Source organism: Oncorhynchus gorbuscha, unplaced genomic scaffold (genome assembly GCF_021184085.1).
Source record: "Oncorhynchus gorbuscha isolate QuinsamMale2020 ecotype Even-year unplaced genomic scaffold, OgorEven_v1.0 Un_scaffold_19:::fragment_8:::debris, whole genome shotgun sequence".
In the NCBI taxonomy this organism is placed as follows: domain Eukaryota; kingdom Metazoa; phylum Chordata; class Actinopteri; order Salmoniformes; family Salmonidae; genus Oncorhynchus; species Oncorhynchus gorbuscha.
Window position 1 is genome coordinate 50,772 of NW_025744959.1, and position 18,042 is coordinate 68,813.

Sequence of the window (18,042 nt, forward strand, 5' to 3'; positions counted from 1 at the left end):
GTCAAGCAACAACATGTGTTCCTTGAGTGACAGGATGGGACTAGGTCTGTGTGGAAAGGGGCATGGAGAGAGGGAGTGTAGAGGGATGATTCAAGTAGCGGAGTAAACTGTACAAATGGACGTTACACACGGCGTTCCTGTTCCCAAGAAAGCTAAGGTAACTGAGCTAAACGACTACCGCCCCGTAGCACTCACTTCCGTCATCATGAAGTGCTTTGAGAGACTAGTCAAGGACCATATCACCTCCACCCTACCTGACACCCTAGACCCACTCCAATTTGCTTACCGCCCAAATAGGTCCACAGACGATGCAATCTCAACCACACTGCACACTGCCCTAACCCACCTGGACAAGAGGAATACCTATGTGAGAATGCTGTTCATCGACTACAGCTCGGCATTCAACACCATAGTACCCTCCAAGCTCGTCATCAAGCTCGAGACCCTGGGTCTCGACCCCGCCCTGTGCAACTGGGTACTGGACTTCCTGACGGGCCGCCCCCAGGTGGTGAGGGTAGGCAACAACATCTCCTCCCCGCTGATCCTCAACACGGGGGCCCCACAAGGGTGCGTTCTGAGCCCTCTCCTGTACTCCCTGTTCACCCACGACTGCGTGGCCACGCACGCCTCCAACTCAATCATCAAGTTTGCGGACGACACAACAGTGGTAGGCTTGATTACCAACAACGACGAGACGGCCTACAGGGAGGAGGTGAGGGCCCTTGGAGTGTGGTGTCAGGAAAATAACCTCACACTCAACGTCAACAAAACTAAGGAGATGATTGTGGACTTCAGGAAACAGCAGAGGGAACACCCCCTATCCACATCGATGGAACAGTAGTGGAGAGGGTAGCTAGTTTTAAGTTCCTCGGCATACACATCACAGACAAACTGAATTGGTCCACTCACACTGACAGCGTCGTGAAGAAGGCGCAGCAGCGCCTATTCAACCTCAGGAGGCTGAAGAAATTCGGCTTGTCACCAAAAGCACTCACAAACTTCTACAGATGCACAATCGAGAGCATCCTGGCGGGCTGTATCACCGCCTGGTACGGCAACTGCTCCGCCCTCAACCGTAAGGCTCTCCAGAGGGTAGTGAGGACTGCACAACGCATCACCGGGGGCAAACTACCTGCCCTCCAGGACACCTACACCACCCGTTGTTACAGGAAGGCCATAAAGATCATCAAGGACATCAACCACCCGAACCACTGCCTGTTCACCCCGCTATCATCCAGAAGGCGAGGTCAGTACAGGTGCATCAAAGCTGGGACCGAGAGACTGTAAAACAGCTTCTATCTCAAGGCCATCAGACTGTTAAATAGCCACCACTAACATTGAGTGGCTGCTGCCAACACACTGTCATTGACACTGACCCAACTCCAGCCATTTTAATAATGGGAATTGATGGGAAATGATGTAAATATATCACTAGCCACTTTAAACAATGCTACCTTATATAATGTTACTTACCCTACATTATTCATCTCATATACATATGTATATACTGTACTCTACAACATCGACTGCATCCTTATGTAACACATGTATCACTAGCCACTTTAACTATGCCACTTTGTTTACTTTGTCTACACACTCATCTCATATGTATATACTGTACTCGATACCATCTACTGTATGCTGCTCTGTACCATCACTCATTCATATATCCTTATGTACATGTTCCTTATCCCCTTACACTGTGTATAAGACTGTAGTTTTGGAATTGTTAGTTAGATTACTTGTTGGTTATCACTGCATTGTCGGAACTAGAAGCACAAGCATTTCGCTACACTCGCATTAACATCTGCTAACCATGTGTATGTGACAAATAAAATTTGATTTGATTTTAACAAATAAAACATTAAAATACCGTTGTAGAAGGTAATGTAAAAACCCAAACCGGTCCGTGCATTAATACTGGTGTATAAAGTTAAATACGGTATACCGCCCAACCTTATTCTCAATGTCTGGGAAGTAAAGTCTGCGAACTAAACCCACATTGCTTTTGTTTCCCCAGGTAGCAGACGCTCTGGCCTCGTTCATGGTCCGTCACAAGTTCACTGAACTCAAGGAGGGTTTCCTGTGGTAAGACTCATTTAACTCGAATAGAAACATAGCACACATTTGTTTACAATATTGTTTATTACTTTTAAGTCTGCTTGTTCAATAGTCAATGTACAATCTCATTGCTAAGACCTGCACAAACATGTATTGCTTCTCTGAACTGTTAAAATCACATTATTTATGGCCTGGGTGGTCTAGCAGTTAGGACTGCTGCCTACAACACATGCTTGCCAGTGTCGGCGGGGGTACAAATCTGTCCCACTGTCTTTGTGACTCTATCTCTCTCCTCTGTCAAATAAAAAACAAAACCCTCAATGTATATATATGTACATTAAAAGATAAACTCATAAATTATGGACGTCATTTAATATAAAGTTTTGTAACGATTAACGATACACCAATATTGGTAGTTACTGTATAAGGTCTGTTTTGACATAGGTAATTATTTTCGATATCTAATGGGATGCTAACTGGTACAGGAAAACCAAAAGGCATGTGTTTTTATGCTTTCATGTTTTGTTTTTTTGTTGTCAAATTGTAACAGCTAATGGGAATGGGATCCAAATAAATAGTAAACTACATAGAAAAGTCCCAGTTTTGCCCTGGACCCAAACAGCACTTATGGAGGAGTTGCCTGGAGCCTCATGGACACCATCTTCTGCAAATTTCTCCCAACTGGAAGAAAATAGATCGGGATAAATTAAATCAACTTGAGCACTGTACAACTGCAAATTTCTCAGCACTTTGGTTCTTAATTTAAATTTATCTTTTAAAAATGAATTATTACTTTGCGAAATGTACATGTAGATCTTTTGCCAATATGACTTTTTGTTTTTTAAGAATGCAGGGATTTGGTTTCACCCATCCCACTCAACCTCTTTTTTTATTTTCCTGTGATTGCTTGCATGTTTCTTGTTCAATTTTGGGTAACTCCATGTTGTGCTATGTGTTTAATAACATCGTTGGATTTTAAGAATGATGATTAAAAATGCATTAGGACAATTTCTACAGATCTTTTCATTTCTGTCTGTTGCATGTCTGGTTTATGCACTGTTTACTTCCATGGTGAACAGAGACACCCATTAGGGACTATTCTGCCAGTGTACCAGACTGACGATGGGCTCCCAATTGTCTTAACTTACCCGGTCAGTTATCTGGCTTGAAGGAACATGAAGAAAAATAGTGCCAGGTTTTCTTCTATTGTATCATCACAGCAGCCTTGACCTTTCTAGTTCTGCAAGTTAAGTAGTGTAGGAACAGGGGTCGTACGGCATCATCCCTCAGCCCGTAGATGAGTGGGCTCAGACATCTTGGCAGGATGATGAGGAAGAGGAAGTTTAAGTATCGCAGGTCAATAAAGATGGTAGTACTGCCTACACTGGCCAGTGCACTTTCTATGGGTGCGTACAGAAAAGAGGAGAGCGACAGGCCCAGCTGAACCAGGTGCAGCAGCACTGTCTTGTGGGCCTTACTGGCTTTCGTTTTGTTAGAAGAGGCAGACCTGGCTGTGACAATTATGGCAATGTATGTGTAAATGATGATGAGAGATACAGCTACAAAGCAAAAAGCATTGAACCCCTGAAACACTTGCATCTGCCACAACGCAATGAATAACTTCTGCCGTGTGCAAAATATCGGGGTAACAAAAAAGCCGGGATCTTTTACTGTAGAATAAAGCATATCAATTATAAGATTTATGACTATGACAAGCCAGATGACAGCAATGGCAATGCCAGATCTTTTGGGTGTGGCTATGTCACTATGCCGTAGAGGGAAGCAGATGGCTGCATAGCGTTCTAGAGACATCAACGCCAGGTTAAGTGGGGCAACACGGGACATGCCACTGCCAAACATGACAAACAGTCCACAGACAACCTTTACCAATCGTAGATAAACCAAGGCAAACACATACATAAGGCAGCTGACCAGCAACTGCATGGAGTCATTTAATAGCAAATGTGTGAAGAGAATGTAGCGGGGAATTTCCATAAAAGTAATTCTGCTACTCATAGCAAAAATCATCACGCAATTTATGTAGATAAAAAATACAGCCATCAGGATTGCCACTGCCACTTTAACCATAGTCCTCTCATTCATCTCAAATACGATCATCTGTTCATATATAAAAAAAGTCTCCTGAAGGGTTTCATTGGTTTCTGCCATACTGAGTGCCTTTGAAAAGAAAGAAGAGATTGAGAGGAGAACTTATTAGAACATTATTACAAGAAACTAAATGTTTATCTGATTAACATTATTCAAAATCTGTTTAAAAAAAAAATTAAAAATCAGATGACAGTTCTAACAAGTCCATAGATCTGTACACCGAAATCTGAAATACAAACCTTTGTGATTGGTAGGACTGAGGGAGCCTTCCTCAGACTGTTGTGCTGTTGAGATCTATATTTATAAATGGGATGAAGTCGGTGACATCATGGTATCATTGGCCCTAAGGTAAAGATCATCTCTGATTGGGCTACATTTTCACTCACTCACACACACACATGAGATGGGTACCAATACTCCCCAAGAACAGAATGATCTGAGAGGAGAGATGGCCAGTTGACAACTTATTGATCGTTCTCCCAGTTTACTTCAGTAGCACCGTATAGGCAGTGGTGGAAAAAGTACCCAAAAGTAAAGATACCTTATTATAAAATTACTCAAGTAAAAGTCATCCAGTAAAATACTACTTGATTAAAATTATTAAAATTATTATATTTGGTTTTAAATATAGCTAAGTATCAAAAGTAAAAGTATAAATAATTTAAAATTCCTTATATTAAGCCAACCAGACGGCACCATTTTCTTGTTTTTTAAATTTACGGATCGCCAGGGGCACACTCCAAAACTCAGACATCATTTACAAATGATGTTTAGTGAGTCTGCCAGATCAGAGGCAGTAGGGGTGACCAGGGATGTTCTCTTGGTAACTGTGAATTGGACCATTTTTCTGTTTTGCTAAACATTTATTATGTAGTTAGTACTTTTGGGTGTCAGTGAAAATGTATGGAGTAAAACGTACATTATTTTCTTTAGGAATGAGGTGAAGTAGAGGTAAAAGTTGTCAAATACGGGGTTGGAAAAATTATATATTGAACTATACACTGATTGTACAATGTTGCACCCACTTTTGTCCTCAGAACAGCCTCAATTTGTTGGGGCATGGACTCTACAAGGTATCGAAAGCGTTCCTAAGGCATGCTGGCCCATGTTAACGCCAATGCTTCTCACAGTTGTCAAGTTGGCTGGATGTCCTTTGGGTGGTGGACCATTCTTGATACACGTGGGAAACTGTTGAGTGTGAATAACCCAGCAGCGTTGCAATTCTTGATGTGCCTGGCATCTACTATCTTACCGCATTCAAAGGCACTTTAATCTTTTGTCTTGCCCGTTCAGCCAATGAATGGCACACATACACAATCCATATCTCAAGGCTTAAAAATCCTTCTTTAACCTGTCTCCTCCCCTTCATCTACACGGATTGGAGTGCATTTAACAGGCGACATCAATAAGGGATCATAGCTTTCACCTGGATTCCCCTGGTCAGTCTGTCATGGAAAGAGCAGGTGTTCCTAATTGTTTTGGACACTGTGTATGGTGGTAAATTCAAAATGCAGCTACATGTACAGTTCTTCTGGCCAAATACATTGACACCCTTGCACTTTTCTTAAATAATTCCCTATTTCCTCTCAAATAAGTTACTGGATTTTCAACATTGCAGAATACATTTTATTCTTGTAAAAAAAAAGAAGAAAAGATAAATGGCATGGACAAAATGATTGGCACCCCGGAGCTAGTATTTTGTTGCACATCCTTTAGCCAAGATAACTGCTGACAAATATGCAATCAATGAGCTTGCTGCACCTTTATACCTGCACATTGGCCCACTTTTCAGCAGCAAACTGCTCTAATTCTTCAATGTTTGAGGAGTGCCCTCCGCCAACTGCTGTTTTTAGATCTCGCCATAGATTTTGGGTGTGATTCACATCTGGACTCTTTCCTGGCCACTCCAGAACAGTCCAGTGTTTCTTCTGGAACCATTCCAGGGTGCTTTAGATGTGTGTTTGGGGTTGTTGTCCTGCTAGAAGACACACAACCTTCAACTGAGAGAGTTTTTAGACACTGGGTTGAACCATGCACTCCAAAACACCTTGATAATCTGCTGATTTCATGATGTCTTGCGCACGTTCAAGGCCCCCAGTACCAGAGGCAGCAGAGCAACCCCACAGCAATAACCAACCTCCCCATGTTTGATTATAGGGAGGGTGTCATTTTCTTTCAATGCTTAATTAGGTTGTTGGTAAACATAGGAAGAACCCAATGTTGAGAGAATGTTATGTGGACTCATTTTGCAGTACAGGTCAGAGCTGTGTTTACCAATGACCAATATGTTTGGCCGCAACTGCACCTGTCTGTCTCATTAGACCTCTGTCTATCCTGCTGTGAGTTGTCTTTAGCATTTCAAAGTAGGAGTGCTGATCTAGGTACAGGTCCCCTCTCTTATTCATTATGATTTATAAAGCTAAACTGATCCTAGATCAGCACTCCTACTCTAAGATGCTTTGTGATTACATGTACTGGACTCCTCCTCTACAGTATGTATTTCAACTACTGGCACAACGAAAACATAGCAACAGCACATCCTTACAGACAGAAAAACAAAAACATTTACAATAGAACATGTGAGTCATCACATTAAATATGATTGTGTGTATTTGAATTGTTTTATTTAACCTTTATTTAACTAGGCAAGTCAGTTAAGAAGAAATTCTTATTTACAATGACGGCCTACCAAAAGGCAAAAGGCCTCCTGCGGGGACGGGGGCCTGGGATTAAAATAAATAAATAAATACAACATAAATATAGGACAAAACACACATCACAACAAGAGAGACAACACAACACTACATGAAGAGAGACCTAAGACAACAACATAGCAAGGCAGCGACACATGACAACAAAGCATGGTAGCCTCACATCTTAACAACAACATGGTAGCAGCACAACATGGTAGCAGCACAAAACATGGTACAAACATTATTGGGCACAGACAAAAGCACAAAGGGCAGGAAGGTAAAGACAACTATCGTCTGCTAAATTACTTAAATGTAAATGTAAACTATACATCACACAAAGCAGCCACAACTGTCAGTAAGATTGTCCATGAGTCTTTGAATGAAGAGATTGAGGTAAACTGTCCAGTTCGAGTGTTTGTTGCAGCTCGTTCCAGTCGCTAGCTGCAGCGAACCGAAAAGAGGAGCGACCCAGGTATGCTTGTGCTTTGGGGACGTTTAACAGAATGTGACTGGCAGAACGGGTGTTGCATGTGGAGGATGAGGGCTGCAGTATATATTTCAGATAGGGAGGAGTGAGGGCCAAGAGGGTTTTTATAAATAAGCATCAACCAGTGAGTCTTGCGACGGGTATAAAGAGATCACCGGTTTAGTATAGAGGGATGTGTCCTATAAGGAGCATTGGTGGCAAATCTGATGGACGAATAGTAAAGAACATCTAGCCGCTCGAGAGCTCCCTTACCTGCCGATCTATAAATTATGTCTCCGGTAATCTAGCATCGGTAGAATGGTCATCTGAATCAGGGTTAGTTTGGCAGCTGGGGTGAAAGAGGAGCGATTACGATAGAGGAAACCAAGTCTAGACTTAACTTTAGCCTGCAGCTTTGATATGTGCTGAGAGAAGGACATTGCACCTTCTAGCCATACTCCCAAGTACTTGTAATAAACAGATGTTATCGCAATGAGAAAATCCTGTATAAATAAAGGTAAAAAAAGAAAAATATATAGTGTTTGTTTACATTTACTTTACAAATACAATATTTTCTCTATTGTACTTTTATTTCCTCCTCCCTGGCAGCAATTTGTTCTTTAACACGTTTATTGTTTGTTTTACTCTTTGTCTGGAGTCCAGTTGTCAAATGTTATTACTTTAAAAGGCATAGCTAGGCATCAACTCAATACAATAGATCATGGCAGGCCCGGTCCTGGCCGTTCTGCCGCCCTAGGCGACACAAAGAAAATTGGCGGCCTCCTCCTATACCCCTGCAAATCTAAAATAGTCCCAGTACATAAAATGTAGTTTAAAATACATATTTTTCAGACATTGAAGTTAGGTTAATTTTAGGTTCTGAATGAATGGAGAAAATACGTTTTTTACAGACATTGAAAAATATGTATTTTCCAGATGTTGAAATCAGGTTAATTTTAGGTTCTGAATTAAAGTTGCATTTATAGAGGTCTATATTTTTGGACCAAATCAAGGCTGGTCCGGATCGGACCAAAAAAAGATGTCCAAAAACTTACTTACTGGGGTGTAGCCTACAGTGTTGGCCCTCTAATGGAATGTTAGGAATGCCCATCCATGTGGTAGGCCTACCATATGTAAAACAGGCTGTTGATTTGACTTTAAACTTGATTCCTTTGACTAATCATTTTGGCTATTTAAGCTCTGAATATCAGAAATATTTTATGATTCGCTATGATCAGCTCGTCAAACAAGTAAACCATTGATCATGACAATTTAGCCCACGGGTTAAAACTACTGGACAGCAGTCGTGAGTAGCCTGATTGTCCATTTCATACAGTATGATCCACTTTGCTTTGGCCTGTCCTGTTATTAGGATATGGTATTTGTTAACATGTCAGCACATATTTTATTTTATTTGGCTCCATTTAGGTTAGGCTATTTGATCGGAGAAACGTGCATGATGTAAAAAGTGTCCGTCTCATTACGTCATACATTTTATCTCCAGCCGGAAGGCTACAGAAAAGACCACACACTCTTTCTACCGTATCCTATATCTGCTACATGATTTATGATAGATGTTTTGTGTCTCTCGCAGCGATGTGTCTCTCCAACAGCACCATGGAGAGGCGCGCTGGGAATGGACTTGGTCAGTTTAGCTTGGAAAATGCTACCCTTGTCAATCTGCCGCTATAGGCAGCCACCTAATCTTGCCTAATGGGCCGGCTGGCCTTGGATCGTGGAATAAAAATATATATTAGAACATAATGGGGCGGCAGGGTAGCCTAGTGGTTAGAGCGTTGGACTAGTAACCGGAAGGTTGCAAGTTCAAATCCCTGAGCTGACAAGGTACAAATCTGTCATTCTGCCCCTGAACAGTAAAATAAGAATTTGTTCTTAACTGACTTGCCTAGTTAAATAAAGGTAAAATACATTTTTAAAAGTAACCCAATTTCCTGAAATGTAAACAAAATATTGGGACAAAACTCATACGTTTTATACACTCATCTGCACAGGTAGTTTCTAAAATGTAAATATTTTGTGATCAAATTAAATCAGTTTTCTTGTGCACAACATTATTATACTAGCTAGTACTCCATGGTTTTGCATTAATATACATGTATACTTAGAACTACCACTAGGAGGAGGCATACCATTGCCCCTTGGTCCGTGACCATTGAAAGAAGCAAACGCTATTCTGTGTCTATTTATCCTGATTTAATTTCTGTAAAATTAAAAGGCCTGGTTTTGTTTTCAAAATGTAGATATGACATGTTTATCTACACTGTGATGAGTGTTTTTGGTCATTTGGTCATGTATAATTGAAGTGTTTTGAGTGAAAAACTAGTGAGATTTTCCCATTCAGATGTGTAACCAAGCCAAGTAGCAAGCCAGCTACCTTTGAAGGTCAATGAGAACAAGAGGTTTGGGGTTTGTGAAGTCAATGAGATGTTCTTCTTTTTTTCTCGATTTCTTAAAGGCACAACCTAGATCCGAGATAACGTTTTTAGTAGCTGAACATGTTATTACTCCAACCTTTTGAAAGGGACAAATTGACACGTTTTCAGTTGTCAAAAACAACTTTATACCAAATAAGTGCATTTGATTTGATAGCAGGCACATGTGCAGTTCGGTGCAACACGACCATTAGACCCGACGACCGGTTTCTGCGCATGAGCTTAGCTAGCTAACGTAGCCATGACATTGCCAACAAGCGTTATCAGTCTATTGAGGAAGCAGTTTCTAGACAACTTCATACTAAACCATATTTGACATTACTTCAAATGATGAACATTGTTTTTGCACATCATTTTGCACATCATTTTGGGCCATCATTTTGCACATCATTTTGGACGTCATTGCACGCACGATAGAAAAGCAGAGGAGAAGAACACCATGACCGCCTCCATGAAAAAAATATAATGACTATAACAAATGCGCCTGGGGCGACAAGGGGCGCTGTTTCACCTTCAAAGGATCCCAACTTTTGTGGGGGCTGTTTATTTTATACTGCAAACAAAGACCAACAAAACATGAGCCCTAAATTGACTGCGAGTATTTCTGCAAGGTATCCACTCCTCTGGATTATGAAATGGTTTTACGATACCTTTTCCAAGGATTTCTCTACTTGTGGCCTAAAAGAGGACGCAACCAAATGAATGAATTCCATCTTCTCTGCACATTTCCCTCATGTTCCTATAATATTATTGACTGGAACAATCTACAGTACCACACACCGACCAGACTCCTAAGGTTCCCACTTAAAGTCTGCAGTTATACTGCTTTATAACTTGATATAAGTATGAGCCTTAGTAATGTCTGTCTCTTTGTATGAACATTTCAACAGACTCAAGTCAGGATCATTAAGATATGATTAAACATTATAGTTGGGCATAAAGTCTTAAAATGCATTATAATGCACCAGAATGCAGTATACAGGTAAAGGTCCAACAAAGGCTTGCTGTTTTACATTAGTATTACAATCAACATTCTTTGTTTGCTGTCACAGTTTGGGAAGCTTCCGAAATGATTTAGGCCAAATTCCCATTCAAGAAATCCCTGCATAACTAAAACTTTTGCATTGATGGCCATGATGATAGTGGTAATCTTTGCTTAAAGTTGCAGTATCAGGTGTTTATTCAGTCAGTCCAAATGCTCTCCCAGTGAGCACTGTCTGACGCCGATATCCATGGACGTTGAAAAGACGTTCAAATAAAAAAGTAAATCACATACGTCTGTGGACGTTGAAATCAAGGCCTGTCATACAGTGGGGAGAACAAGTATTTGATACACTGCCGATTTTGCAGGTTTTCCTACTTACAAAGCATGTAGAGGTCTGTAATTTTTATCATAGGTACGCGTTGGTCTTGGTCTCGACCCTGCCCTGTGCAACTGAGTACTGGACTTCCTGACGGGCCGCCCCCCAGGTGGTGAGGGTAGGTAACAACATCTTCACCCCGCAGATCCTCAACACTGGGGCCCCACAAGGGTGCGTTCTGTGCCCTCTCCTGTACTCCCTGTTCACCCACGACTGCGTGGCCATGCACGCCTCCAAGTCAATCATCAAGTTTGCGGACGACACTACAGTGGTAGGCTTGATTACCAACAACGACGAGACGGCCTACAGGGAGGAGGTGAGGGCCCTCGGAGTGTGGTGCCAGGAAAATAACCTTACACACAACATCAACAAAACTAAGGAGATGATTGTGGACTTCAGGAAACAGCAGAGGGAGCACCCCCCTATCCACATCGATGGGACAGTAGTGGAGAGGGTAGTGAGTTTTAAGTTCCTCGGCCTACACATCACATACAAACTGATTTGGTCCACCCACAAAGACAGCATAGTGAAGAAGGTGCAGCAGCACCTCTTCAACCTCAGGAGGCTGAAGAAATTTGGCTTGTCACCAAAAGCACTCACAAACTTCTACAGATGCAAAATTGAGAGCATCCTGTCGGGCTGTATCACCACCTGGTACGGCAAATGCTCCGCCCACTACCGTGAGGCTCTCCAGAGGGTAGTGAGGTCTGTACAACGCATCACCGGGGGCAAACTACCTGCCCTCCAGGACACCTACACCACCCGATGTCACAGGAAGGCCATAAAGATCATCAAGGTCAACAACCACCCGAGCCACTGCCTGTTCACCCCGCTATCATCCAGAAGGAGAGGTCAGTACAGGTGCATCAAAGCTGGGACCGAGAGACTGAAAAACAGCTTCTATCTCAAGGCCATCAGACTGTTAAACAGCCACCACTAACATTGAGTGGCTGCTGCCAACACACTAACTCAACTCCAGCCACTTTAATAATGGGAATTGATGGAAATGGATGTAAAATTTATCACTAGCCACTAAACAATGCTACCTTATATAATGTTTACATACCCTACATTACTCATCTCATATGTATATGTATATACTGTACTCTATATCATCTACTGCATTTTTATGTAATACATGTATCACTAGCCACTTTAAACTATGCCACTTTGTTTACATACCCTACATTACTCATCTCATATGTATATACTGTACTCGATACCATCTACTGCATCTTGCCTATGCCGTTCTGTACCATCACTCATTCATATATCTTTATGTACATATTCTTTATCCCTTTACACTTGTGTGTATAAGGTAGTCGTTTTGGAATTGTTAGGTTAGATAACTCGTTGGTTATTACTGCATTGTCGGAACTAGAAGCACAAGCATTTCGCTACACTCGCATTAACATCTGCTAACCATGTGTATGTGACAAATAAATGTTATTTGATTTTGATTTGATTCAACTGTGAGAGACGGAATCTAAAACAAAAATCCAGAAAATCACATAGGATTTTTAAATAATCAACTAAAGTATTTGATCACCTACCAACCAGTAAGAATTCCGGCGCTCACAAATCTGTTAGTTTTTCTTTAAGAAACCCTCCTGTTCTCCACTCATTACCTGTATTAACTGCACCTGTTTGAACTCGTTACCTGTATAAAAGACACCTGTCCAGACACTCAATCAAACAGACTCCAACCTCTCCACAATGGCCAAGACCAGAGAGCTGTGTAAGGACATCAGGGGTAAAATTGTAGACCTGCACAATGCTGGGATGGGCTACAGGACAATAGGAAAGCAGCTTGGTGAGAAGGCAACAACTGTAGGTGCAATTATTAGAAAATGGAAGAAGTTCAAGATGACGGTCAATCACCCTCGGTCTGGGGCTCCATGCAAGATCTCACCTCATGGGGCATCAATGATCATGAGGAAGGTGAGGGATCAGCCCAGAACTACACGGCAGGACCTGGTCAATGACCCGAAGAGAGCTGGGACCACAGTCTCAAAGAAAACCATTAGCCGTCATGGATTTAAATCCAAGGTCCCCCTGCACGCAAAGTCCCCCTGCTCAAGCCAGCGCATGTCCAGGCCCATCTGAAGTTTGCCAATGACCATCTGGATGATCCAGAGGAGGAATGGGAGAAGGTCATGTGATCTGATGAGACAAAAATTGAGCTTTTTGGTCTAAACTCCACTCGTCGTGTTTGGAGGAAGAAGAAGGATGAGCACAACCCCAAGAACACCATCCCAACCGTGAAGCATGGAGGTGGAAACATCATTCTATGGGGATGCTTTTCTGCAAAGGGGACAGGACGACTACACCGTATTGAGGGGAGGATGGATGGGGCCATGTATTGCGAGATCTTGGCCAACAACCTCCTTCCCTCAGTAAGAGCATTGAAGATGGCACGTGGCTGGCTCTTCCAGCATGACAACGACCCGAAACACACAGCCAGGGCAACTAAGGAGTGGCTCCGTAAGAAGCATCTCAAGGTCCTGGAGTGGCCTATTCAGTCTCCAGACCTGAACCCAATAGAAAATCTTTGGAGGGAGCTGAAAGTCCGTATTGCCCAGTGACAGCCCCGAAACCTGAATGATCTGGAGAAGGTCTGTATGGAGGAGTGGGCCAAAATCCCTGCTGCAGTGTGTGCAAACCTGGTCAAGAACTACAGGAAATGTATGATCTCTGTAATTGCAAACAAAGGTTTCTGTACCAAATATTAAGTTCTGCCTTTCTGATGTATCAAATACTTATGTCATGCAATAAAATGCAAATGATTTACTTAAAAATCATACAATGTGATTTTCTGGATTTTTGTTTTAGATTCCGTCTCTCACAGTTTAAGTGTACCTATGATAAAAATGACAGACCTCTACATGATTTGTAAATAAGAAAACCTATCAAATACTTGTTCTCCCCACTATAGGTCCGGACCAAATTTGAACCAATAATAGATGTCTATGTTTCACAAGTTTGGACAGCACAGTATATCACAGTAGAGCACCGCAGAGTACAGTTCCGTACAGAACAGTAGAGTGCAGTGAGTACAGAACAGTAGAGTGCGGTAAAGTACAGTAGAATGTACTTTATTCTACTGTACTTTACTGTTCTCTACTGTACCGAACTAAACTGTGCTGTACTGTGCTGTACTCTACTATAGTGTTCTCTGCTGTACTGTACTGTGCTGTCCAATCTTGTGAGACATAGATGTCCTGTCTGGACAAAGCAAATGTGGTCTTGTTTTAGGGGCAGAACTCATTGGAATATTACCCAGCATGTTTTCCAAGTGTTCCTTTTTACATTTAAATTTGGGGCTTTTAGCAGACGCTGTTATCCAGAGATTCAACTAAGGTAAACAACCACATATCACAGTCATAGCAAGAAAAAGTATTCTGGCGTTTTTTTCTGTTGGTCTGAAAACATTGAACATGATCACTGGAAGTTCTAAAGCTTTTGCAAAAGCCAATGTACACTACCGTTCAAAAGTTTGGAGTCAATTAGAAATGTCCTTGTTTTTGAAAGAAAGGCACATTTTGTCCATTAAAATAACATCAAATTGATCAGAAATACAGTGTAGACATGTTATAAATGACTATTGTAGCAGGAAATGGCAGATTTTTTATGGAATATCTACATAGGCGTACAGAGGCCCATTATCAGCAACCATCACTCCTGTGTTCCAATGGCACATTGTGTTAGCTAATACAAGTTTATAATTTTAAAAGACTAATTGATTATTAGAAAACCATTTTATTATGTTAGAACAGCAATTATGTTAGAACAGCTGAAAACTGTTGTCCTGATTAAAGAAGCAATAAAACTGGCCTTCTTCAGACTAGATTAGTATGTGGAGCATCAGCATTGTGGGGTTGATTACAGGCTCAAAATGGCCAGAAATGGCCAGAATGGCCAGAAACAAAAGACTTTCTTCTGAAACTCGTCAGTCTATTCTTGTTCTGAGAATTGAAGGCAATTTCATGCGAGAAATTGACAAGAAACTGAAGATCTCGTACAACGCTGTGTATTAATCCCTTCACAGAACAGCGCAAACTGATCTAGGACCAAAAAGCTTTTACCCCCAAGCCATAAGACTGCTCTGTTCCACTCATCACTATCCTCCCCAGGCGTCTGAGTCCTGAAAACACACAGACAATGCATTTGTACAGACACATGAACTTGACTACTTACCATACCAGGCTTGGACCACAGTGTAAGATCAGCCAAAGCACAGGTCCCCTCTATGAACAGAAACATAATTCTACACCTTTCATTTAACAATGTATTAATATTAAGTTGAGAATATCTTGATTCACTTTTTATTCATATTATTGAGGGGCAATAAAGGTTGACATTGTTGTGTCCATTCTGTGGAAATAAAAAAGTATACCCCTATGATTTAGCTTTCCCAGCAGTCATGATGTGAAGGAGAAACACAAAATGTATGGTTGGTTTTTATTAAAAGGACATTTAAAAACAATAGTGGTGTTTGTACAAGAAAACATGCAAAAAACATGCAAATTCACACAATCCCTTAACATATATATTTTACAGAGTTATAGCGCAATTTACATTTAAAGGCAATTTTAAATGCGTTCTCTGAGTTTGCATTCACGGGAAAATGCTGCATATGTAAGCTAAACCGGAAATTACCTTTAAATGTCAAGCGTGCTATAACGCTGATCTTCCTCAGTCCGGATTGAATCTAGGCCTCATTGGTTCATGCTGGTTCAAAACAAATGAAATATAAAAGTGTGTGTTCCTATATGTTAGTGTTTCGTGGATCTGTGTGGGGGCTCCACCCTCCTAACAGAGCAGCAGATTAAGTGTTGTCTGAAGGCTGATCTGAAGGTCTTGTCCCTCAGGCCATAGATGAGGGAGCTCAGGCAGCGAGGAAGGATCAGCACTACCATGAAGTTGATAAAGCGCATCTGTGTGTAGATGGCTGGGGGCAGTTTGGCCAGCAGGGACTCCAGCACCACATACATGAAGGACATAATGGACAGGCCCAACTGGAGCGCGTGCAGCAGTATGGTACGCATGGCTCTTTGTGCCGACCCAGGTTCAGAGGATGAGGCGGACCGGGCCTCCAGCATGATGGCCACGTAGGTGTAAACCAGCACAGCTGTTACTGTCACAAACAGCAGTGTATTCAGGGCCACTCCCTTCTCCCGCTGCCACCCAGCTGTCTGCAGATGCTCGACGGTACACAGCACAGGTGACAAGAAGAAGGACGGCTCTTTGAGGAAGAGAGCACACACATCGATTAGCACGTTGATGACGCCCAGCGCCCACACCAGCCCCACAGCCAGCTGGGTTCTCCCGGGCGTGGCCAGCTCACTGTGCCGCAGTGGGAAGCAGACGGCTGTGTACCTCTCCAGGGACATAACAGCCAGGTTGAGGGGGGCATTGACGAAAGTGCAGGAAGACAGCAGCACCATGAAGGCGCAGGCAACGCTGACCACAAACATATAGAAGTTCCTCAGCATGTAGAGAGCCAGGGTGATGGCCAAGTGGATGGTGTCGTTGAACAGCATGTGGGCAAACAGGATGTAGCGGGCGGTGTGGCGGAATGAGGGTTTGCTCCACAGGGTGAACAGCATGGCCAGGTTGATGTAGATAAAGACCACGTGGATTCCCAGCACCAGGAACGTCTTGAAGATACGCTCCTCTGTGGTTGCCAGCCGCATGACCTGCAGCTGCAGATGAGTTAGAGGCTCAGACACGTTGGCCATTTAGGCTCCTGTTGGAGGAAGATACAACCAGGGTGAGGAGGGAGCTGAGACTTTACAGTATGTACAGTCAACTAACTGTGTGATGTTCAGGCTAACAGTGTGATGTTCAGGCTGACTGTGTGATGTTCAGGCTAACTGTGTGATGCTCAGGCTAACTGTGTGATGTTCAGGCTAACTGTGTGATGTTCAGGCTGACTGTGTGATGTTCAGGCTAACTGTGTGATGTTCAGGCTGACTGTGTGATGTTCAGGCTGACTGTGTGATGTTCAGGCTAACTGTGTGATGTTCAAGCTAACAGTGTGATGCTCAGGCTGACTGTGTGATGTTCAGGCTGACTGTGTGATGTTCAGGCTAACTGTGTGATGTTCAAGCTAACTGTGTGATGTTCAAGCTAACAGTGTGATGCTCAGGCTGACTGTGTGATGTTCAGGCTAACTGTGTGATGTTCAAGCTAACTGTGTGATGTTCAAGCTAACAGTGTGATGCTCAGGCTGACTGTAGATTAAATTTAGAGTAAAGTGCACAACATGTCATTGGTAAATGGAGTTGACCTAAACTGCCTTTTCAATCCCTAACAAAGCATCTATACCTGATGATAATGTGTGTCCTTTATATCCAGCTGTGACACTGCAATGCTGCCCAATCTCACTGGAGGGTGGCCAGTTGAGTGGAAATATTATCTGCTGATCATGTCGCAGGAACTAATCTGATTCAATTTAAAGCTATGTATTGCACAAGCTAGTAAAATAACAAAAAATCTACAAAAATGAACAAAATTGAACACAACATGTTAAAAGCATTTTGAAAACTGGTTATTAAAACATTAGACAATGCAAAATCATTTAAATCCCTCTGTATCCTCACCTTGAAGCTTCCACTGATACTGTGTCTCTCTCTCTCTGTCTCTCTCTGAGGTGCCAGGTCCACATCTTAAAGTCTAAAAGGTGCATCCCTTTTAATATGTTAACTACTATAGTGTCACTCGCTGACGTTGACATCATCCAACGCACCCAGAGACTGGGCCATGAGTAAAAACACGACTAATGACCCCCAGATAACTCCTGCGTTAAGGGAATTGAGCTCACTACTACTTCACTAAGGAGATTGAATAGGTGCTGAATCACAGCCTGGTACGGCAACTGCAGCGCTCTCAACCGC

At 42.3% G+C, this 18,042-nt stretch overlaps 3 protein-coding genes across 3 annotated transcripts in view; 1 reads left to right on the top strand and 2 right to left on the bottom strand.

Moving 5' to 3' along the window:
- Positions 1–3,071, top strand: part of LOC124017345 (protein phosphatase methylesterase 1-like) — a 29,371-nt gene extending 26,300 nt beyond the window's left edge. Inside the window, exons 13-14 of the mRNA XM_046332598.1 lie at positions 2,021–2,088; positions 2,612–3,071. Of these exons, the coding sequence (XP_046188554.1) occupies positions 2,021–2,088; positions 2,612–2,615 (72 nt within the window). The 3' untranslated portion in view covers positions 2,616–3,071. The remainder of the gene's footprint in view (positions 1–2,020; positions 2,089–2,611) is intronic.
- A 144-nt stretch (positions 3,072–3,215) lies between these two features.
- Positions 3,216–4,238, bottom strand: LOC124017342 (odorant receptor 131-2-like). Its single transcript, XM_046332595.1, has one exon. It carries the CDS (start codon positions 4,228–4,230, stop codon positions 3,265–3,267), a length of 966 nt encoding a protein of 321 aa, XP_046188551.1. The 5' UTR covers positions 4,231–4,238; the 3' UTR covers positions 3,216–3,264.
- An 11,216-nt stretch (positions 4,239–15,454) lies between these two features.
- On the bottom strand, positions 15,455–17,810 carry LOC124017343 (odorant receptor 131-2-like). The gene is made up of 2 exons (XM_046332596.1): positions 17,749–17,810; positions 15,455–16,892 (listed from the first exon to the last, which is right to left on the bottom strand). Exon 2 carries the CDS (start codon positions 16,882–16,884, stop codon positions 15,919–15,921), a length of 966 nt encoding a protein of 321 aa, XP_046188552.1. The 5' UTR covers positions 16,885–16,892; positions 17,749–17,810; the 3' UTR covers positions 15,455–15,918.
- Positions 17,811–18,042: the final 232 nt, after the last annotated feature.